At 43.7% G+C, this 24,524-nt stretch overlaps 2 protein-coding genes across 5 annotated transcripts in view; one reads left to right on the forward strand and one right to left on the reverse strand.

The window, feature by feature from the left end:
* The window catches only part of LOC134449294 (toll-like receptor 13), a 197,562-nt gene that overhangs the window by 38,810 nt on the left and 134,228 nt on the right, over positions 1 to 24,524 (reverse strand). For 2 of the 3 annotated variants that reach the window (XM_063199158.1, XM_063199157.1), the window contains exon 2: positions 733 to 799. The gene's annotated coding sequence lies outside the window, so the exon portion shown is untranslated. Of the gene's footprint in view, positions 1 to 732; positions 1,864 to 24,524 lie in introns of those variants that run through there. The other variant, XM_063199159.1, reaches the window with a different exon arrangement.
* On the forward strand, positions 13,291 to 24,420 carry LOC134448489 (transmembrane protein 245-like). 2 transcript variants are annotated; one of them, XM_063198157.1, is made up of 7 exons: positions 13,292 to 13,716; positions 14,906 to 15,028; positions 15,471 to 15,616; positions 16,178 to 16,278; positions 20,939 to 21,113; positions 22,387 to 22,566; positions 23,759 to 24,419. In XM_063198157.1, the coding sequence occupies exons 1-7, from the start codon at positions 13,507 to 13,509 to the stop codon at positions 23,802 to 23,804; spliced, it is 981 nt and encodes a 326-aa protein (XP_063054227.1). In that variant the 5' UTR covers positions 13,292 to 13,506; the 3' UTR covers positions 23,805 to 24,419. The 2 variants fall into 2 exon arrangements, with proteins under 2 accessions (XP_063054228.1, XP_063054227.1); XM_063198158.1 differs by lacking the exon at positions 22,387 to 22,566 and having other exon boundaries at positions 13,291 to 13,716; positions 23,759 to 24,420.

Below are 24,524 nucleotides of genomic sequence, written 5' to 3' on the forward strand. Positions count from 1 at the left end.
TGTAGTCAAAGCCAGAGACTTTTGTCTCTGTTGTCTCAGATGATGCACTTGTGCACTTCGGACGGGCACTATGTTTCAGTGCGTAATTAATATGCCACATACGCACTGGAACATGAACCCTGAAATGCACAACTGGTCCATTTGAGATCCAGCATTTATTACATACGTAGGAGGAGATTAATCTACGGCACTAGAGTAATTTGTCACATACGCTTGCATGTGTATGGCTTGCATGTCTGTCAATTTACATTGCATACAGTACAGGTCTCCAAATGAAGTTGCTTGTTCCAAAAACCAGACATCTGCAAAATTGTACAAGTGGAGTTCGTTGTAATCATGTTGTAGTATTGTGATACACTTTGCCTTTTATTGAAGCACTGTATGTGTGCAGAGGACATGCACAACCCAAAACTATCCTGTCAGCACAAGATCTTCCAAAGATTTACTCTGATACCTATCAACTTTTCATGGTGATTTTTAACCATGTATGTTTTATGTCCCCCAGTAGTCAGAAATAGTGTATGTACACATGTCTCAGTATTCATTACTTTTATTTCATTTTGTCACAGAGTTTAGGGATACCTACAGAACGCCTTTGGTTCAGTGCAGCTTCAGTGCAGCACAGCTTGGCTTTGTTTGTAAGATTAATTAAGTTTAATGTATACTTTTAGTTCACAGCTGACCATGTACAGAACAATTCACTCTGTAGCTATGTAATTATGTAGGGCCTACCGTAGTTGTAGTTGTAGTTTGAAGCGTGAGGATTTCAATCTTTTGGACAGATCCCATGTTCCAAGAACTGAAAAGGAATCGGGGTAGAAATTAAGAAATGACTGAGAGTGAGATAAAGGTGAGTAAGAGTAGGTCAGACTGAGGTCATTCATGCTTTGCAATATACTGTACGTAGGCGTCCATGCCGTATTCTTAATACACGTTAGATGTTAATTGATAAAGAGATGTGTGTAAGGTCTCATGCTCTAAAGAGGCTGATGCAATATGCAGCTTACATTTTGACTGAGATGTAATCATGTTTTCCTCTTGATTTGGCAATGTTACACCCTGACCGTTTTGCTATGCATGTATAAAAATGTGTAAAACTGCCACTTTTGACAAATTTTATTAGGTGTGGTCTTTCCAGAGAAGTGTGACGCTTTTGTATCACACATTCTCTCTTTTTTGCATTATAGACTGTAGGCTGTGTCTATTTCGTGTGTGGGTATTTTTTGTGGTTATTGGTTTTGTATATTGCATGTAACAGGCCTACTTATTTCACATCCACATCTATTGTGCAGGAAACTGAGTTTATCGAGACACCATCTCAACCACAAAGGCACACTGATATCTCTTGTTGGTTTTCTGTGCAAAACCAACTAAGGGATGTGTGAGTCTTGACTCAGAGAAAACATTAGAGCATGATGGAGTGCAGACATATGCACTGTTATAAAATAAATTAACCTTGTTTGTCACTGCAGGGGAACCCAAAGGTTCTCTGAGGAACCGACTGTGAACCCAGATGTAGGTGACATACCTCTTTAAGGTCTATCACATCCTTTCAAACCTTCAAATCAGCAATAAGGCCACACATAGAAACCCCCTGCTCATGTTTTTTTATTAAGGTATATTTTGATGTTGTTTTGTTTTGTTCAGAGAGAAGTGTACTGTATAATTGATGTTGTAATGTGTGCAGTCCATATGCCTGCTAATGTGTAGCCTATCTGAGCTATTCACATGTTTACTTCTTGAAAACATAGACAGTGGTTGGTGAGGAATGGGGTTGGGAGGGTTTCTCTGGGGAGCAAATGTATAGAGTGTGAATGTGTATGTAAAAATTGAAATTGAAATTGAAATTAGCTCTTGTTAGAGCTTCAGTTAGCCACTATAGATTCTCAGAGGACCCGTAAACCTTTGGGTTCTTAATCACCCATAGGGAGACTTTTTTGTCTTTTTTCTCTCTTTTTTCAGTCTAATTTCAACAGTGTGGGATATTGAGTTAAAATTCAGCTGAAAGAATTCTCTCAGCAATGCAGCAGTACTCAGATATAATGTGACTCATGCATATCAGGTAGGCTGGTGGCTTGCATCATATCATCTACTTTTCACTGCCCTGATCTAACGGTCATGTTTTTAATGGCATTCTAACCTGTCTTTGTAATACTGTTATGTTTATATGAACAGAGCATAGCTTCAACCTGTGCATTTTGGGAGATAGCATTATGTAGCAGTAATGGAGCTTTTGTTTTTCATTAAGTTTGCCTATTGGACCGACTGACTCATTTTAAATGCAAAATTAAGCTGAATCCTGTGAATATTAAAAAAAAAACTTTTTGTGATACAAGCATTACAATAAATTGTGTTTTTATGATTATATCTATCTTCAGGTTTCCTGTCATTTCTTCTTTCTTATGAGCTGAATTAGACACTCCTCTCTATTTACTTGTAGAGAGTTACTTGTGCACAATCCCTGGTGCTGAACAAAAAGATTACGTGTTTTTTGAAAAAAGGTTCGCACACTTCTTTGGATTTTCTTCTTTAAGTTATTTTTTTCTTCTTTTTATTCATTCATTCATTGGCAATGACGTTTCGACCTCTCTGTCTTCGAGTGAATCTGAGGAAGACCGAGAGGTCGAAACGTCATTGCCAATGAATGAATGAATAAAAAGAAGAAAAAATAACTTAAAGAAGAAAATCCAAAGAAGTGTGCGAACCTTTTTTCAAAAAAAAAAAAACTCCTCTTTATTTATCCATCTATTATTATAATTCAAAAAGCTCTGTACAGAGACGGGAGATCTCACATCAGAAGAAGCAACAGACATTTAATATGAATTTCCATGTTCCTCCTAGAACGATTGTTCTTGAGACAGTATACAGTCAGAGCAATACTTAACATAGGTGAGATAGGCATGTAGAATTGTGAGATTTTGGAATTATTCAATAATTCACATTAACACCTTCCTGCTTGTCATATTTGGGGCAGCTGTGGCTTAATGGCTTAATCTCGCACAAAGCGATGGCAATACATCACTCCCACACTCAGACAGCTTCACAGGCCCCCAGTGAAGTCCCATATTCAGTACAAAATTCTCCTGTTGACATACAAATCCATTCACTCTCTTACTCCTCAGTACCTCTCTGAACTCCTCCAACCCCACTCCCAGTCCAGGTCTCTGCGGTCTTCTGAAAAGGACAATCTCATCATCCCCCGAGCCAGACTCCGTACTGTTGGTGACAGAGCTTTTTGTGTTGCTGCCCCCACGCTCTGGAACAGTCTACCTCCCAACATACGCCAGGCCCCCACTCTGGCTACGGTCAAGAAGCACCTTAAATCCCATCTATTCACAGAGGCATATGGACTTTAACTTCACTGGCCCTTCCCCTGCCCCTTCTCCCCACCTGCCCCTTCACCCCCCCAATGTAAAGCGACCTTGGGTTCCTTCAAAGGCGCTATATAAAACCAAGTTATTATTATCATTATTATAATGGTGAGGGAGTTAGTCTAGTCCAAAGAACGTAGATTGGATAAGAGGTATCACTCAATGGAAAATGCATTGGCCACTGTGTAGTACAGGGGCATTGCTTAAATACCATAGAACTAATACATTTCTATGCTTAAGGACACAGTGTGCATGGTCAGAGGGTGCGACACCATGATGGATAAAATTTGTACTCCGCAAAATCGGTCGAAAGAGGATATACGGTTGTCAATGTTCAGTTTGTGGCCAAATTAACTGCAGCGGTCGGCTAGTAATTGTAGGGTAATTAAGGACAGCTGACAAACATTCACAGTGTCCATGACCTGTTCCACTCTCCAGCCCTGGCGGTAGTGGCATGAACTTTATCATGCCGTCAGTACATGAAGAAGAAATTGTACTCCGCTCATGGCCAAGCCATACCATGCTCTGATGACTCTAGCACACTGCTCCAGGGACTGGCCTTGCCATCCGTGAGCTTCCACTCAACTCTCCTTTCCCCTTACGTTACATTAGAGCACACCGTTAAAAGAATGCAGTGTAGACACTTAAACATCTTCTAGAGTGCATTTGGTTCCACAGTACCCTATTGGTGTTTAATTAACACTGATTGTTTTTTACCAGAGATGTTTAAAGTAGAATTAGAAGTACTGTTAAAGATGTTATTACAACACTAGTAGAATTATATTAATTATTTGCAACAATGTAATATCAAATTACTTGTGCTGATATCAAATGACTTGTGCTGTAATTACATACATAATAGGACTTCTGCTTCTGCTTTATACATCTTTTTTTTTTCAGTATAAAGGACTCATACCCTGTCCCTAGTCATCTCCATAAGGCCATGACTGCCCCCTGGTGGTCAGTCTGCCACTGCTTCAGCTACTTCCCAAGTGTTGCATTGGGATGGGTGTCCAAAGCTGCCCTTCGAAGGTGCCTCAATTAAAATTTCTATTGAAATTTGGCACACAACAGTATGCAGTCCTGTCCCTTTTAGTGTGATGTTTCTGAACGAGAGCTCTACAGCCCACCAGGGGGCGTTGAGAAGGAGACAGCTGAAAGGGGCGGTGCTTAGTTGTCATTGGTGGGCATTAGTCCTTTTTATTTTTTAGCACTAAGGGGGGCGTCATCAGGCTTATGATGGGGTCAAGGGGCCGCTAGAAGGCTTACGATGAGTTCCAGGGGGTGTTTCTTCAAAAAAGGTTGAGAATGTGTCTTTCTCTCTCTCTCTCTCTCTCTCTCTCGCTCTCTCTCTCTCTCTGTCTCTCTCTCTGATTCACACGCCTGGCCATCCCTCTCCTTTTTCACCTAGCCGACACATTAAGCCATTTTGTAAAAACATGTTATAGGCTACTTTTGTTTCTTCTTTAAAAAAAAAAAAAGTTAGACCTTCATTATTTCATGTTACAGCAGGGCCTACTAAATCTTAAAAAAATAGCCTGTTGATAATAGCTTATTAGAGAAACGGTAGACTATATGGTTATTATAATAGTTGTAATAGTATTTAATATTAAGGGAAATATTATGTTAGTAAATGTAGATCTAGTCTGTTGAGTTGCTTGTTTGTTTATTTGTTGTGGTAGGCCTACACAGAACAGAATGAAGCAGCACGTGCCTTTATGGAGAAACTATCCGTATGTTGTGCATCAGGACTGTATTTTTGAGAAGCTGTCGGCTGCGGGCTGTATCTTTCCTGGGGTGCATTTCTGTAAAGCGTAGTTGCTAACTATGTTAGCTACTTTGTTGGTTGCAATGCGATTTCCCATTGGCAACTACCGAAGTTGCTAACCGCTAACAACTAGGCCTACGCTTTCCAGAAATGTAGGCCTACCCCTGATTGGAGTTGGTAGTCGTGCGCTTTGTGTGGACAGCCGACAGATAGCGCCACCGCCTAAAGACTGCTTGGTCTACAACTCGGTTGTTTTCTCACGGCCACCATAGACAACAAAGAGGACAGTAAACGCTTGGCTCTTGTGAAATGGCTGCTGGAGCTTCCCAACTTCCGTAGGTAGTGTAGGTACTTTCAGGCAGTAGGTGCGATCGACATGTGTCAACGCATGCATGCGCGTTTAGACAGCAATGCACCCTGGATGGAAAATGCTGCAGGACGGTTAGATTTCCTGTCAAACTTTGAAATTTCGACGATGTTGCGTTGATGAGGTGACATGTCACATGGTGTCAAACTATCGCGGGATGCATGCGGCTGCAGTCAGATCTTGCAACCTCTGCAGTTGCTTATCCCCTTCAACGCTCGTCGGCGGACTGCCTCCGAGGTCACGCGCCCATGAACTGGTTGGTCAACAACTCACTCACGTGTGTATATGAGTCTTGTCTCACACCCCTCCACAAGTTTGCGCAGGCCCTCACTTCAGCTCCTCCTTACTGCCTGTCCCCCCACTCCTCACACGTGGTGTGTTAGTAGAGCAAACTGGTGCGAGCTCATCGTCTCGTTCATATTTGTGGCCGACTTTAAATGCGCTGTATTTAATAACACCCACATTGTGACAACAAGTTCTCGCTCACGTGCTTCCGTCAACGTTGGTCGACAGCAACAAAGTCGTATGGGCTTAATGCAAGTCAATGGAGAATACACCCACCCCTGTCAAGAAATTAACTAAAACTGTGTAAATATGAAATAACACTTTAATCAAAGACCAGATTTGAAATGTCAGGCTAAATATCTACTTAAATCATATGAGTCGATAAAATACATTTAAAAATCAAATAATATCTTTTATGAACATAGTTAGCAACACACTTCAACTATTGTCCTTGTATAGTGTGTTGATGGATATTTTCACATGATTAAGCCATTTTTGACAGAGGTGAGCCTCGTTCTCCGTTCATTTCCATTTCTCTGATCTACTAGTAGAGCGGCTACAAGGCCAATTTGGCTTGAATCGTGCAAATTATGATACAAGCATGAAACTTGGCAGGTATGTGCTTAAGACCAATACAATCAAATCTACCTGATTGGCCACTTGAAATGGCGGCCATTTTCCAAGATGGCCGCCAAAAAGGGCTCCAGAAATGGATTTATTGCATAGAATTGACCTAGAAATGTATGATAAAAGCATGAAAATCAACATGTATGTGCTTAAGACATATACGATCAAATCTACCTGATTGGCCACTTGAAATGGCGGCCATTTTCCAAGATGGCTGTCAAAAAAGACCCCAGAAATTGATTTATTGCATAGAATTGACCTAGAAAATTATGATACAAGCATGAAATTCAACATGTATGTGCTTAAGACCAATATGATCAAATGTACCTGATTGGCCACTTGAAATGGCGGCCATTTTCCAAGATGGCTGCCAAAAAGACACCAGAAATTGATTTATTGCATAGAATTGACCTAGAAAATTATGATACAAGCATGAAATTCAGCATGTATGTGCTTAAGATCAATACGATCAAATCTACCAGATTGGCCACTTGAAATGGTGGCCATTTTCCAAGATGGCCGCCAAAAGGACCCCAGACATTGATTTATTGCATAGAATTGACCTAGCAAATTATGATACAAGCATGAAATTCAACATGTATGTGCTTAAGACCAGTGCAATCAAATTTACCCAATTACTTACTCGAAATGGCGGCCATTTTCTAATATGGCTGCCAAAAAACTAAAAGACCCTTGAAAATGATCTATTGCACAGAATTGTCCAAGCAATTTATGATGAAATTCGGCTTGTATGCGACTCGGCTTGTATGCGATTAAGACCAATAGGCCTACAATCAAGTCTACTTTATTTGCTACTTAAAATGCTGGCCATTTTCCAAGATGGCGGCCAAAAAGACCCTAGAAATGTGCAAATGTCATATGTGCATATTGCAAATTCGGTGGAAATAATTGTTCACTCTCCTTAAATATGTTAGCATGGATGATGAAATTATAAAGATATTAAATGAATTAATATCAATGGAGGCAGTGCCCCACCCCCCCCCCCCCCCCCTCCCCCCGAAGGTTATGAGATGCTAATAATACGATGACACTGCGGTAATAATATGTCAATAACAGCAATTTGTGGTTCTCTCGATATTGCTGTTAAACAAAAGGTACACCAAAAACAAGCATTGTCATGAATTTAGTTTATTTGCTCTTGGACATTAACATGTTTGATTTAGCTATCATATAATGGCTTTGGCTTGTCAGCCTGGAACATTCAAAGATAAGGGCCTCCCCCCAGAGGCTGTGGAACATTCTGTGGAACGCAACTTCTCTAGTCAGTTGCGCCCTCTACCCGAGGGTGAGAAGGCTGATCATGTCAAGACCACCTGGATCCTTGCCTCTCCTAATAGGACGCATTACCGGTGTCTCCCTTTGGGTCGGTCACCCCTTACTGTGTGTGTCTCATTCGCTCAGCAGGAGCGCGAGTGTCAATTGTGCTGCCTGGAGTGCTGTCCCTGGGTAGGGCGACCGTGGTTAGATAGACCATACTTCTCCAATGAAGTATCTCAGGCCCCTGCTCGACCAGGATGCATGATCGAGGGGAAGTGTATCTTTGATGTCCCCCTTGGACTTCAGGAACCATAGTGTGTGCCCTCAAACGGGTATCTATCGGGGCTGGCTTGGCCAGCTTGCTGTGGTGGTGGTTGCTACTAGGTTTTCCGTCCGCAACTTGGACCTACGGCCCTGATAGAGAATGGTCTTTTCTGCCAGCACGATTGCACCTGCGGATGTTGTGTACTGAACATGCTGGAAATTCCCCCTTGTGCCAAGGCCTGCTTTGCTATTGGGGAATACCACTTGGTATTGGGGGCCTCGCTACACCTCTGTGGGCTCCACCTGCACATCGGTTACACCCAGACGGGTGGTTTCCGTGCCCTGGTTTCCCTCCACTGCATGCTCTCCGTGGTATTGGATGTCCGGACGCTGCCTTTGTGCGCCTGGTGCCTAGCCTCTCTTTTTCGGGTTCGGAACTAAGACCCTGGGCCCTTGGGCGGCTGTTGCGTCTCGGGCTGCACGTTGGGTGAGTATGACGCTTATCACTGCTGATGCACGCTGCCTCTTCGCCTTCAACAGCTCTGGGCATCGGCAGGGGAATGGTCTGTGCCCCGGCTAAGCTTTTGTTTGCGCATTCTAGGTAAAGGCAACTCAATCGGGAGTTTTTCAATACCCATAGTTGGATGTCGAGTGTTTCTACAGAGAGAGAACAATAGGTTACCGAGGGTAACTCTGGTTCTCTGAGGGAGATGAACGAGACATCTCACTAGATTGCTACACTCACCCACAAGCTCAAAGGTTAGTTGCCTCAGATTGAAGCTCAGAGCCCAGTGCACCTGGGCTTTGTCTCCGAGAGGGCGGGATCCCCAGCTGTGCAGCTCATTGGCATGACGGCAAGATTGAAAGCAAGTTTTGGCGAATGGTCGCGGGCGTTACCCATAGTGAGATGTCTGGTTCATATGCCTCAGAGAGCTGGGGTTACCATTGGTAGCCTATAGTTATATGCCTTTTTCCTTGATTGTGTTTCCTTCTATGATGAAATCATTGGAAATTCAAACAGTGAATGTTAACATTGATTTGGGCCACATCTGCTAGATTAATTGCAATTAATGAAGTTCTAGTGTCTTCTTTGATGGCCATCTTTTAAAAATGGCTACCATACATTCTCAAGTTGCAAATGAGTGGATTTGATTATAGGCCTATTGCTCTTAAGCACAAACACACAAAATTACATACTTGTATCATCATTTTTTTGCTCACCTTTGGGCTAAATTCAGCCTTTTTTGTGGCCATATTATAAAATGGCTTCTATTTCAAGTAGCGAGTCAGGAATATTTGATTGTATTGGGTTTTTTTTGCACATTCATGCCAAAATTGATGCTTGTATAATAACTTGCTTGATCAATCCTGTGCAACAAATCCATTTCTATGGTATTTTTTGGTGGCCATCTTGGAAAATCGCTGTCATTTAAACTGGAAAATTACTTAGAATGTATTGTGCTGGTCTTAAGCACATAAGTGCCAAATTTCTTGGTTGTGCTTGTAACATAATTTCCTTTCTCAATTCTGTGCAACAAATCCATTTTTAGAGTTTTTCATGGTGGCCATTTTGGAAAATGGCCACCATTGCAAATGGCAAATCAGACAGATTTGATCGTATTGGTCTTAAGCAAATACATGTTGAATTTCATGCTTGTATCATACTTTTGTAGGTCAATTTTATGCAATAAATCACTTTCTGGGGTCTTTTTTGGCGGCCATCTTGGAAAATGGCCACCATTTCAAGTGGCCAATCAGGTAGATTTGACCGTATTGGTCTTAAGCACATACATGTTGAATTTCATGCCTGTATCATCATTTTCTAGGTAAATTCTATGCAATAAATCTATTTCTGGGGTCCTTTTTGGCGGCCATCTTAGAAAATGGCCGCCATTTGAAGTGGCCAATCTGGTAGATTTGATTGTATTGGTCTTGAGCACATATATGTTGAATTTCATACTTGTATCATAATTTTCAAGGTCAATTACATGCAATAAATCAATTTCTGGTGTCTTTTTTGGCGGCCATCTTGGAAAATGGCCGCCATTTCAAGTGGCCAATCAGGTATATCTTATCATATTGTACTTGAGCACATACATGTTGAATTTCATGCTTGTATCATAATTTTCTAGGTCAATTCTATGCAATAAATCCATTTCTGGGGTCTTTTTTGGCGGCCATCTTGGAAAATGGCCGCCATTTCAAGTGGCCAATGGGGTAGATTTGATCGTATGGGTCTTGAGCACATACTTGCCGAATTTCACGCTTGTATCATAATTTGCACGATTTTTCCTGTAGCCGCTCTACTATAGGCTACCTACAGATAATGGCCGCTACACATTGTCGTAAAAAGGGGGGCGGGGTCACCTCTAGTGTTATTTTCTACCTCTATGCTATTCATACTTCAGAAGGCTTTCGCTCGCATTGTCGGAAGTGCCCTCTGCTGTTCATGAGAGAAACAGCAGTATCTTTCGCAACTCGCAGCGCGAGTTCTATGGATGTATAAAATAGAAAGCCAAACACGGCTGCTGTAGGGCTACTGAACGTCTGACTTGTGACTTACCACATTGTAACATATATTTTTTGTTGTAGCCTACATTGCCAGATCATTCCAAGACCATGTGAGAGCATTGTTCTGGCGGCAGAATGTATAAATAGATCGCCGAACACAACGTCCTTCTGAACAAAGTAAACAATTGTTTCACTTAACAACATTTAAGGGAGAAGATAAAATAACTCTCTAGGACATTTTATTATCCTCAAAATGATGCAGAATCCATTCTGTAGTAGCCTACAGTAGCTGTAGCCTCTCTTCGCAACTCCTGCTTTGTCTGCCTACCTACATGGTCGCTGGTGGCGCACGCCAAGTTACAAAAAATGTGGGGTGCACGAACTCGCGCCACGGCAGCTCGCGCCACGGCGTGTGACGTCATTTTGGGTCACGTGACGGCGCGCGCCATCGTCGCGAGTGAAGTATGAAGGAGGGTAGCGCCAGTCACGCCAAGTATGAATCCCCCTTAGATATACACATGCAGTATCAGACATGGGTGCAAGCAGATAGACACTAGACAAAGACTAACAAGCAAGGCAGACAAGCACCCAACAGTGAGAGGAAGAAAAGCAAGCAGGCAGGAGTTGTTTTTAAAATATTTTTTAAAGTGTTTATGAAACGAAAACAAACGGTCATTCCCATTAAAGCCTTGTTTTTTCTGATAGCATCGATGAGACTTTGAACCCAATCATCCTGGAGGAACTTGTGAAAATGGCAACTCAAAGTGTGAATTCTGTGAAATTTGGTGTGACTAATGAGCTGGGCTGTGACATCATAGAGGGGAGTCCCTGGTTTGCTAGTATGGCGATCTGAGAAAACAACACACATTTGATGGACCCACATCTTATAAAGGAACCAAAATTCTGATACAAACATCAGCGTGTCGAAAAACCACACATCCAACCTCATGAGAAAAAAAAAACAGTAGCACAAATCTATTTCAGAGGCACTGATACATCTGCAGAAAGTGACATGTCTGACAGGCGAAGTGACGATTGTTGACATAGCCTGACAGTTCGTTTCGTTTATGGTTACGGTTGCTAAGGGCGCTTTGCCATGACCCACAGATGACATGGCGTGTGTATTTGTTGACAAATGGGGGGCATTTTGATTCAATTGCGCGATATAGTGTGATTGAAATGTATGTAGGCTACATGCAAAAATATCATCAACTAGAGAAAAAACTGAGGTATTAGGCTGTTGGAAAAACGCCCTATATAGCCTGAGTCCTCAGCATATTTTTAGCGTTTATCATTATTATTATTTTTTGTGCTCAAAGTCACAGGTGTCGCGTGTCCCTCAGCCGGACTCTGAGGACGAGGTGTGTCCAAACGTCAGCCACACGTGCACCACAATACTAAAAACAAACAATCAACGCTTCAAAGTAGGCCTACGCTATGTGCATCTCTGTTTATTCGCTAAGCAGTAGCAGGACTTTTTCTAGGATTTTTTGGCATGAGGGAGCATCATGGCAGGTTACAGGGGGTGAAGGGGGGTGTTCCCCCCCATGAATGAGAAATTTATTAGGGGCGCTCAAATATATATATATATATAAATATAAAAGTATGAGGGTGCACCCACGGAGGTATGAGGGTGGAGCGCCCCTATTTCCCCGTTCAGAAAAAGCCCTGAGTAGCCCAATCTGTGAGTTGGCTGTCCTCGACTGAGAGCACCACGCTGATGTGCGGATATCCTCCCAAAACCAATTTATTGACCAGTTGAATGGCAATCAATAAAAAGTGCATATTCCAAGAGCATTCGCATCGGTTTGGCATGTAATGTGCATTACCCTTTCCTGAAAACAACATACAAAGCAGATGGACAAGGTAAAACGAGTAGCCTAAAGCAAAGCAGTGCACTCACCTGTCTTCGTGCCCGAGCAGTTACAGGGGCAGTTTCAGTCTGCACGCCGGCGATGTCAATTGTTGGAACTGCTTGAGGCAATAGCATTCTCTAGCAGTCCAACCATGCCCGCGACCTCCACATTTGTGGTGAAGCACAAGGGGTGGAAATGTGCCGAGCACAACAGTGACCAAGAGCTTGCTTCAAAACCACGCATTGGATCCACAGAGCCCTAGCTTGATTTAGCCTTCTCCTTGTCGGCCACAGTTCCATCATTCTTCACAGAAGGGAACTTGTGCAAAGATATTCCTTCTGTCAAGTAGCCATTTTTGCAGCTGGCACCTCCAGCAACACACTGCTTGACACTGCGCTTTGTTTTGGTACTAGCCGCCATTGATCTGAACAAGGTGGAATGAGGTGAACTCACCCCTTCTATGTCACGCATATCATTTGCATAAAATTTGCATGTCACCAAAAAAACACATTTTGGGAACGTTTTAACATGACTTTTAGGACAAAATATCACCCAGACAATATCCCATTTTATTCACAAGGCTTAGAACTTTCAGAATCTGTCCTGGAAATGGTCAAATTCCTTTACTTTGTTTTCGTTTCATAAACACTTTAAAGTAGGCCTATCAATAGAGTGGACAGATTCCAAGTTTAAAATGTTTTGGAGGTTATTCCAAGCATGTGGGACATATGAACTAAAGAGGTCTTGCCTAATTCAGTGTGCACAGCAGGGGTGTTTAAGATTATTTTATCTCCTGGCATAGTGCCATAGGAACTGGCTTGGCGTGACAAGAGACAGTTGATATATGACGGAAGTTTACCAACCAATGCCTTCACAATAAACTGCTACTACTATCTACTGCTGAACATAGCATCCGCATACTGTATGTAGCATCTGCTTCATAAACTCATATGATTGTGTCTGTTTAGGCCTTTAATAACACACACACTACACTACACTACACTACACTACACTACACGCACTTATTGAGTGTGTTTTGTTGTGCAGAATATGACACACCATGGCCGCCACCACCGGGGCCACAACGGGCACGAGCAGATGACAGTTTCTCCTCCTTCACAAGTACTGTGTGTGAATATTGAATGCATGACTGCATCCGTGTGGGCCTTTTAATTTTTCATGCACATGCACGCACACAATCACACACACACACATACATGCACTTATCAACTGTTGTTTTTTGTTGTTGTGCAGAATGCGACACAGCATGGCCGCCCCCACCGGGGCCACAAGTGGCACATCCAGAGACAGGGCAGCTGGCTGGGGGACATCCTCGACTGGCAAGACATCGCCTCCTTCCTGCAAGAGAACATCGAGACCCTCATTTCGGTCAGTTAGTCATTTAACACGTTTATACGCAGCATTGTAATGCCATTTCAAGGCAACATTTTCTGTAACAAGCTCATCCCGCTGCCCACTAGAGCATGACACGGGAGTGGATTTTCACTCCCGTCCCATCCCGGTCCCAGAAAAAAAATCCCATCCCGGACTGGAGTAAAAGAAACAAATCCCATCCCGTCCACTCCTGAAAAGAATGTTTCCCAATCCTGCCCACTCCCACTCAAAATAAATCCCACTCCCGTTTCATAGGCTTTTTGAATGAAAAAATAAGCGAGCATTCCCGCTCTCATTCATCTTTATTCCCGCTCCTACCCGCTCCCATTCATCTTTATTCCCGCTCCTGCCCGTTCCCGTTCATCTTAAAAATTTTGACTCCCATCCCGCGGGAATCCCGCAGGACCTGCGGGACCCACGGGAATTCCTGACAAATGTCATCCTCTACTGCCCACTAAGCCTGCACACCTGAGGTTTACACAAAATGTCAGGGTTTTTTTTTTATTTAACCTGTTACGACACAGCGTTATAAATGTAAAAGTCACCTGAATGGCAATGACCAATTCGTAGTGCATTACAAAAGGCAAATCAAAGACCAGTGTGAGGTGATTAAATGAAGCCTTATTAACCCTGTGTTTTTATATACAACTGTGCCTTCGTATCACCAGCACCAGGACACTGCCTGTGCATGGGATCCTGTGCCTTCAGAAATCCATGCCCCCATTAGAATGCTCAGAAAGGGCAGAACAAAAACAAAGCTGTGTCATTCCACTACTGACAAATCAAGGCATGTTGAAATTGGCAGGAAATCTCCTGTATCCCCATAATGCATGCCGTTCCTCCAGTGGAACGCTGTAATAGACATTGAAAAGTTTACTATCATAGTACCGGTACTACTACACTACTAAGACAATAACACAGGGCCTTAAGTAATGCACTACGACTTGGTCATTGACATTCTAGTAACAGCAAATGTGCTATAATGCTGTAACGTGTATAACGTGTCGGACTGTATTACTCTGCCGAGTTTCAACAAGAATTTCCACCTTGCTAATCATTGTCCCTTTCATATTCAAATGGAGTGTCAGGTACTATTCTGAGAGTGTACAAACACAGCTTAAAAAAATGAGCACCTCAAAATGTGCTTTAAGGTCTCGTGTGACGTGTAGTCTTTTTTGTTTAGATTCTCGAGTCACTGTGGATCGTGATGAGTCGGAACCTTGGCCTCCTCATCTCCACGGCAACCACTCTGTTTACAGTCCTCTTCCACAGCGGGACAGCCTTACTCAACTTTGTCCTGTCCTTGGTAATATCCATGTTATTGCTAATGCTCATTTTTTTGAGAGGAAGATACCACATACTCTTGTCCATCGTGCTGAATTTTATTTACAGAAACAACGTTTCGGCCAGTGTGGCCTTTCTCAAGTTTCCTCTTCCAAATATAATTGCTAATGTTAATGTCATGTTGATTGCTTGTAAAGATGCGTATGATGACTACTAGCATCAGATTCAGAGAGAAAAGAATGGTTATTTACTTAATGACAAGAAACTTGGAATGGGAAAGCATGCACTGGTTTCTCCCCAAACATAGCCTTTCCTACCATCCATATCAGTTGCTGACAATCTCTTCTTTCTTTGTCACTCTTGTATGTGTGTGTTTGTCTGTCTGTCTGTCTGTCTGTCTGTCTGTCTCTCTCTCTCTCTCTCTCTCTCTCTCTCTCTCTCTCTCTCTCTCTCTCTTTCTGCAGGTGATTTTCCTCACCACTCTGTTCTATCTGCTGAGTTCCAGTGGGGAGTACTATAAGCCAGTCAAGTGGGTGATCAGCCTCACCCCGCTGTCACAGCCCGGGCCATCCTCCAACATCATCGGCCAATCAGTGGAGGAAGCCATTAGGTGGGTCTGCAAATAGACACACACACACACACACACACACACACACACACACACACACACACACACACACACACACACACACACACACACACACACACGATGCAGCACTACGCACCATCTGCTGCAATAATGTTTTCATGTTCCTGAGAAATGTAATTATACTCACAGGTGCACATTGAGCAGGCACTGTAGTGTGGCGTTGTGGACACAAGGTGGAGCCCTTGAGCTTTGTAGCGCAGCATTGCCTTCAGTCGCCAGTGTACGGTAGCTCTTCTTCTGAATGTCGCTGCTCTCTATCTGCTCTTATACCCCCCCCCCCCATTACCATCATACCACCATCATTACAAATTCAACGCACCATTATCTATTATTGGCATTATATAAAATACCTCCAGCCATGTTTCAATGGACAACGGATGAGCTATGAATCTCCTTGTGTATGCACATATGCTTTATTTATAATTTGTGTTTTTATCAATTTGACATTTAAAATGGCACCAGCAACGCTTGCAAATTCAAGAATCTAGCGTACTGTTTATGTGTGTTTGTGTGTGTGTGCAGGGGGGTGTTTGATGCTTCGTTGAAGATGGCGGGCTTCTACGGCCTCTACACTTGGCTCACTCACACCATCTTTGGCATCAACATCCTCTTCATCCCGTCAGGTAGGTTGGGCATCGGCATGCACAGTAGCATTCAACACACACACACGCACACACACACACATTTTTCTGTACAGTATTTGTGAGGCCTGATCTACTATTTCCTTAACTATAGAATGCTAAACGGCCCCCAGAGCAAGCCCATCCCTAATCCTGACCTAGAAAAGAAATGTTATTTCTCCACTTTTCGTTTTGTCTTTAATATTAAAAGGACTAAAAGCCATATTTTTTCTAGTTTTCTCATCGTGAATGTCCTTGGTCCTCACAAACATAGGAATACACACACACCACACACCACACATCACACATCACACAACACACACACTAAGCAAATAGCCGCAATAACCACCACTTTTATGCACACACCCACACACATGCGAGCATAACACCCCTTCCCCCATCCCCATCCCCCTCCGCCAGTGTCCCTGCTGCCTGATCTCCCAGGAGGGATTTCCTGTTTACATGCTTGATGACACGCTGGATTGTCTTTTGCAATTCTGACCCCCGTGGCCCTTCAATGCATTCCGTTGAAATGAGGGGCCATTTTCGGTTATACTAAAACCTACATGGCTTACAGTTGTGCAATCCCTCTAGCCCTCTGAGGGGAAGGTCATTGTAGTTAATTCTTGATTGATTTATTTCTGTATCTATTTATTTTCATTATTGATTTGCCGGATATTTCCTTGACCCTTTCAATTAGACCAAACTATGCTCTGAAGGCTACCCTAAGGTCATCCACACTGTTCTGAGAGACTGTTGTCATAAAACGGTCAGTGTTTGCAGTGAAGCATTGCTTTTTTTCAAGTCAGAAAATGGCATAACAAAACTGAAAACTTTAAGAATTACAGGGCAGATAATTCTGAACTGCGCCCATTTCCCTAAACCTATCCTGTCAGTAACGAAAATGTTTTTGTGCTGGTAGTTCTGTCATTAACATGAAACTCAAAGCCTGTTCAAATACGGCATGCTTATAATATATGCATTGTCATGATGCTGTGTTGGTATTGAGGACTCTGCTAACCCACCACCTCTGCTAGCCACCTCTGCTAATACACACACACACACACACACACACACACACACACACACACACACACACACACACACACACACACACACACACACACACACACACACACACACACACACACGGTGGCCCTCTCCTGGGTTTGATTGGTGAGAGGAACTGGCTGTTTGTGTGGGCTTGTTTTGCCCCGTGAGTGAGTGAGTGAGTGGGAGGGAGGCTCTCTTCTGGCACTGACCTGGGACCAGGCCCAGTCAAGCGGAAAGCCAGCAGAATGCTCAGGGCCAGTGTTCTGTCGAGATGGACTTCTCTGTCATGAAGAGCTACCAGTAAGCTGTGGACGTAACCCAAACCCTACGGTTCTAGTTGCAATGGTAGCTCAGGTCAGCTTCGCTGGGTAGGTCATTTTTATCGAAGATATTTCTTGGTCTTTTTCCTCTTTATTAACCAGCCAGGGCTGCGTTTCCCAAAATACCTTAAGTAGTACTTAAGCTTAAGTAGTACTTAAGTATGAGGGGCCACCTAGGCAATATATCAGAATGGGTCTCACATCATTATTAAAGTTTATACATACACTATTTTACCTAGCACATGCACTTTGCACAAGCATTTTAATTGCATGTGCGAGAAAAAAATATTGTACGTGGGCCTATAAAATTATTGTATGCATAAACTTTCAGTGGTGTGATATATTGCCTAGGTGACCCCTCATACTTAAGTACTACTTGGGCTTAAGTACTACTTAAGAGTTTTTGGGAAACGCAGCCCTGGACATTTGAGAGAGACAGGAAATAAGTAGGGAGAGGGGGGGGGGGGGGGGGGTCAGCAAAGGACCTTGAGTCAGACTGGGAATCGAACCCGGGTCCTTGGCGTACGGGTATGGCGTCTTGGCTCATTGAGCAACCACGCCCCCAGCTGGGTAGGAGGTCATATTGACAGACACCGGCGTGCTACTGCAGAGCGTTGCAGCAGCTTGGTAGGGCAGATCGACAGGTAACTCATATCCGCACCACACCGGGCTGATGTCACTCGGAGGTTCCTCTCTGCCAGGGTTTCAGCCACACCTACGTGTGTGTGTGTGCGTGTGCGTGTGTGTGTGCGTGTGCGTGTGTGTGTGCGCTTGCGTGCGTGCGCATGTGCGTGCGTGCGTTCTGTATCTCTGATATATCTCGTAAAGTTTTAAATATTTCAATGTAAATAGCAGGTTCAAATTAAAGTGTGCGTGTGCATTTGTCTGTGTGTGTGTGTGTGTGTGTGTGTGTGTGTGTGTGTGTGTGTGTGTGTGTGTGTGTGTGTGTGTGTGTGTGTGTGTGTGTGTGTGTGTGTGTGTGTGTGTGTGTGTGTGTGTGTGTTTCACCAGGATCAACAATACTGCCACAGCAGTCCACTAATACACAGACACAGACAGACAGGAATATTGACAGTCGCATTAATATCCATTAGGTTTCCCCTCCCAAACACAATCAATTCTTCGCATCAGCAGAAAGTCAGCTAGCGTGTGTTAATCGTGTATGTGTGTGTGTGTGTGTGTGTGTCTGTGCGCATTTGCGTGTGCGTTTGCGCACAAGTGTGATACGCTAGCATGCTCGTGGACACATGCCAGTGCTATATTTAATCTGCTCAGCTGTTGCAGGTAGCATGTGCACAACAGCTGATACATGTGCCACATGTGTGTGCTATGGACACTTATATACACACACACTTTCTCTCATGCATGCTCACTCTCACTCACTCACTTTCATGCACACACACAGACGCACGCACACACACACACACACACACACACACACACACACACACACACACACACACACACACACACACACACACACACACACACACACACACACACACTTTTTAATGTTCAATCTATACATTGAAAAAAACAATTCAGTTAGTTTTACACCTACCCCATGTCCAATGGAAATTGGCTCAATGGTTTGCATGTGTGCATATACGGACATATACATGTCATTCACTTCTGCAGACATTTGCGCATGTGCACGCACGACGTATGTGCACACACACACACACACACACACACACACACACACACACACACACACACACACACACACACACACACACACACACACACACACACACACACACACACACACACACACACACACACAGACACACACACACACACTATGTGTCGACTGGAAATTAGACCAGGTTGCTTAGCTGTCATCCTCACTTTTCAGCATGGTTTAGCACAGTCCCCTCCCCCTCCCCCACCTCTCTCTGTTTACATGCCACTTCAGGTGTGTGGGCGCCAGGGCAAGCAGAGAGGCCAATTGTGACCTGGGTTGTTGTTTATTTGTTTGTCTGTCTGTCTGACAGGCTGTATTTACTCATGCATGCGGTGCGGAGACCAGCCATCTGCCTGCTTTATCATCATCCTGCCCAAGCCTCGTCTACCATATCGCCTCTCTTCTGTCTCCTCTCCTCAGTGGCCTCTCTCTCTCTCTCTCTCTCTCTCTCTCTCTCTCTCTCTCTCTCTCTCTCTCTCTCTCTCGCGCTCTCTCTCGCTCTCTCTCTCTGTCTCTCTCTCTCTGTCTCTCTCTCTCTCGCACGCGCTCTCTCTCGCTCTCTCTCTCTCTCTGTCTCTCTCTCTCTCTCTGTCTCTCTGTCTCTCTCTCTCTCTCTCTCTCTCTCTCTCTCTCTCTCTGCCTCTAGTGCTCATTTGCTTTCCCTCTGTCTCGCTCTTTCTTTCTCTCTCTTGCTCACTCTCTTGCACACAGTCTCCCTCTCCCTCCCTCCCTCCGTCCTCCCTGCTCCATCTATTCTTTAACACGGGGGGCAGCTGTTGCGCAAAGATTAGCAAAGTCTAAGTCTTGAGACAGAAAGAATGTGGACGTGGAGAGGGTGACGGTGCTGCCCTTGCCTCCGTGGTAAACATCTACTGACTGCTTAAGTGCCCTTGAGCAAGACATTGGCCAACCTTCCCCTGCTCCATGAGCGCTGCATATACTCTTCTCTGTGCCCTAGTGTTGGTGTGTTTGTTCCTTAGGTGTCCACTCTCATTTAAGTCTGGTATGTGTGTATATGGGCTTTTACTAGTATGTGAGGCTGTATACACTGCTTCTTGTGCCCCAGTGTCTGTGTGTTCCTTGTAGATATGTGTCCACCTTCATCCAATCTGGTATGTGTACGCTACGCACTAAGGGTGCAAATAGTAATGCATCTTATTTAGAGACAGCCTTTCAAAACACTCAAGGGCATGTATGCAAAGATTAATAAAACAACAGTAAAAACAAGACACAATTAAACCCATTGGAGGCAAGGTAATCATAAACAAACAAAGAGGAAGGAATGTAACGGTGCAATCATAGTGAGTATGCTTACTGGAACCCATGTGTCTGTATTTCTAGCCCTGTGCTGTATGTGTGGTGTTATCAAATCTGATGTGACATTGTTTTCTCTCTCTCTCTTTCTCTCTCTTTCTCTCTCTCTCTCTCTCCCTCTCTCTCTCTCTCTCATTTGGTGTGTGTGTTTTTAACTAGGACTTGTGATATATATCTTTTGCGAATATTTTCTAAATTTGAATTATCTTTCTCTCTCTCTCTCTCTCCGCTGTGTGTGCGTGTGCGTGTGCGTGTGCGTGTGCGTGTGCGTGTGCGTGTGCGTGTGTAGCCATGGCTGCCATCCTGGGTGCGGTGCCGTTCCTGGGGACGTACTGGGCGGCGTTGCCTGCGGTGCTGGACCTGTGGCTGGCGCAGGGTGAGGGCTTCAAGGCCCTGCTGCTGCTGCTCATACACCTGGTGCCCACCTACTGCGTGGACACCGCCATCTACTCCGACATATCTGGGTATGGGACTGTGTACATGTGCACGTGTGTGTGTGTGTTATTTATTGGGAAGGATGTTTTGTACTGGGAAAAATGCTAAAATATTTCTTAACTGACAGGTTTGTGGCAGGGTGGTTTTGTTCTGGGCACAGTTTCGCATTCTTCAGTTTTAATTCTAATCGGAGTCAATGGGAAGGTGTGTGTCTGTCTGTGTGCGTCTGTCTTTATGACTGTGTGTGTGTGTGTGTGTGTGTGTGTGTGTGTGTGTGTGTGTGTGTGTGTGTGTGTGTGTGTGTGTGTGTGTGTGTGTGTCTGTGTGTGTGTGTGTGTGTGTGTGTGTGTGTGTGTGTGTGTGTGTGTGTGTGTGTGTGTGTGTGTGTCTTTCCCTGCTGCAGTCTGATTGTATGAGTGAAACTCAAACTGTGTGGGTGGGTGATCTCCTCGGCTCTGCTCATCTCGTCTGTTTCGAGATGCAGACTCCAGTCCTCCGCTCGGTATGAATATTTAACAAGGCCTGGCCGCTCCCATCAGAATTCCTAACGAGCTCCAGTTAATTAAGAAGGAGGCGGCGGGTGAGCAAGCTTAGCAGGTGAAAAAGGAGCGCCTCAGCCAAAATCATCAGACGGAATAGAGAACCAGGCAGGCCAGACTAGTGGGCGTCTATTGGGGCCTCCAGCACCATAGCACTGCTGCCTATGCAGTCTGTGAACTAATGCCAAACCCCAGCGCATCTTCAGGGATTTTGTTTAGCTTCTCCTAGCCTATGATTCATATGTAGTGTGCAACCATTCTGTGGAGGTGTTCATTATTTCATGGTGAGTGTAATTCTGACAAAACTAGAATGTTTTATTATTATATGACTACAAGAACCTTTTATTACATACAAGATATTTTAATTCTTACAAGACACTTTTATCTAAAGCAGTTTATGACTGTTTAAGTACACATGTTGTTGGGTACAGTCCGTGGAGCTACGGTATGTAGAGTTTGGTACGTTGCTCAAGGGTACTTCAGCCATGAACACAATTTCTTTTCAACACAGGTGACTTACCTAAGTAAGCAGTAGACATGTTTACTTCTCTAACAATCAGCTGACTCTGCTCATCGGAGGATGAAGTTTGTGATGGGTCCTTGTTTAAGTGTTTTTCAGTGACAACACTACATCCACCTCATTTGGTACAATGGAGTAAATGGTGTAACAGCTACTGTCTTGCACCATTAATTTACTTTTGCTCTGATCCACATACATCTAAACATGGCTTTGTGTGTGTTTATGGTTGTGTGTGTGTTGCAGGGGAGGCCACCCGTACCTGACGGGCCTGGCGGTGGCGGGCGGGGCCTACTACCTGGGGCTGGAGGGGGCCATCATCGGGCCCATCCTGCTCTGCATCCTGGTGGTGGCCGCCAACATCTACAGCGCCATGCTCATGAGCCCCAGCAGCACCCAGGCCACGCCTGTACAGGCCTTCCAGAGGTAATAGAACTCCTCACATCCAGTACACTACTTATTAGGTACAGGGTATTGGTTACAGTCCCACAATCCCCAGCAGCACCCGGGCCGCGCCAGTACAGGCCTTCTAGAGGTAGTGTAGTGGCCTAGTAACTATACAGTGCTCACATTCATTACACATTATACAGGTCTTTCTCAAATAATTAGCATATTGTGTTAAAGTTCATTTTTCCCCCATAATGTAATGATAAAAAATAAACTTTCATATGTGTTACATTCATTGCACACCAACTGAAATATTTCAGGTCTTGTTTTGTTTTAATATTGATGATTTTGGCATACAGCTCATGGAAACCCAAAATTCCTATCTCAAAAAATCTAATTCTAATTTGCCAGACAGAGCATTCCATTGACTTTCAAAGGGGTTTCATTTCTGGCAAATTAGAATTTGATTTTTGTTAAAAAATAGAAAAGCTTGGTATGGAAATCTATGGAGTATAATGAAGAGGGAAGTGTGGGTCACCAGATCAAAGAACAAAAAACAGCTGACAGCTAAGCATCAATGATGTCTGGGCTTTCATAACTCTCATGCAATGCCACTGCCATTGACTTAAATGTTAAACACAGTCAGGTCAGCAGTCTAACCCATGACTGCGGTTTTGAGTAATGAACAAGGTTGAGACTTTTTAAAGCCTCAGGAAGCTTTTACCAGTGTTTAGAGTTAATTGGTTAATTCAGATGATTAGGTTAATAGCTTGTTTAGACAACCTTTTCATGATATGCTAATTTTTTGAGATAGGAATTTTGGGTTTTCATGAGCTGTATGCCAAAATCATCAATATTAAAACAAAACAAGGCCTGAAATATTTCAGCTGGTGTTCAATGAATATAAAACATATGAAAGTTTATTTTTTATCATTACATTATGGGGAAAAAATGAACTTTAACACAATATGCTAATTATTTGAGAAGGACCTGTACATTGCCTTCCAAAGGTACTTTACAGTCCTTACATTAATTACACTACTTATTAGGTACAGGGTATTGGTTATAGCCCATGCAGGCCTTCTACAGTGTACACTACACTACAGCCCTCATATTACTTAGGCAAAAGGTATTGGTTACTTATAGTCCTTAAATTCATTTCAGTACACTTACTTAGTAGTGGTTTTAAAATGATTCCATACATTTATTCTTATTTCTCTTTCCTTTGTAGACCCTTCATGGACACCCCCATGGTACTGAAGGAAGGGAGTGAGTGAAGAAACGGACAATGCGCCTACAGTGTGCCTGTGGTCATCTCTGTCTCTGTCACACACACACACACACACACACACACACACACACACACACACACACACACACACACACACACACACACACACACACACACACACACACACACACACACACACACACACACACACACACACACACACACACACACACACACACACAGGTCAATGTGACGTACAGTACAGTACCATCCCTGAGACGGGGCTTCCATGTTATTCAAGCAGGGGCTGCTACCATGGCCATGCTGTACATGTGTGTGGCTACTACAGTACAATGGTGGCACAGACAGCGTAGACATGCTCTGCACCAATTCTTAATTACGTCAGAGGTCTCTGTGAAGAAAGCAGTCTTATTTTTACCAAGTGAATGTTTTGACCGCGTTGTCTTTCTCGCTAAAAAAAGAGTCACAGAGAATCAACTTAAGGCTGACATCGGCTTAGCTGTTATAAGCTAACACCAGCCGCCCTAACAAGGCTTAGATTGAACTTCAACTAGCAACTCTAATGCTAAACACGCACTTGACTGGCTAGCGCGCTAGCTGCTGTTAGCCACATGATATGCAATGAGGCAGCATTATTTACCAAAAAAGAGCTCTTGGTAAGACGCCAAACTAAGTTGACATACTACAATAATACAAATGTTGACGGTAACCATAAAGATATATCATCTTTAGCAGAAGGGCCAGG

Source organism: Engraulis encrasicolus, chromosome 5, assembly GCF_034702125.1.
Source record: "Engraulis encrasicolus isolate BLACKSEA-1 chromosome 5, IST_EnEncr_1.0, whole genome shotgun sequence".
NCBI classification, from domain to species: Eukaryota; Metazoa; Chordata; class Actinopteri; order Clupeiformes; family Engraulidae; genus Engraulis; species Engraulis encrasicolus.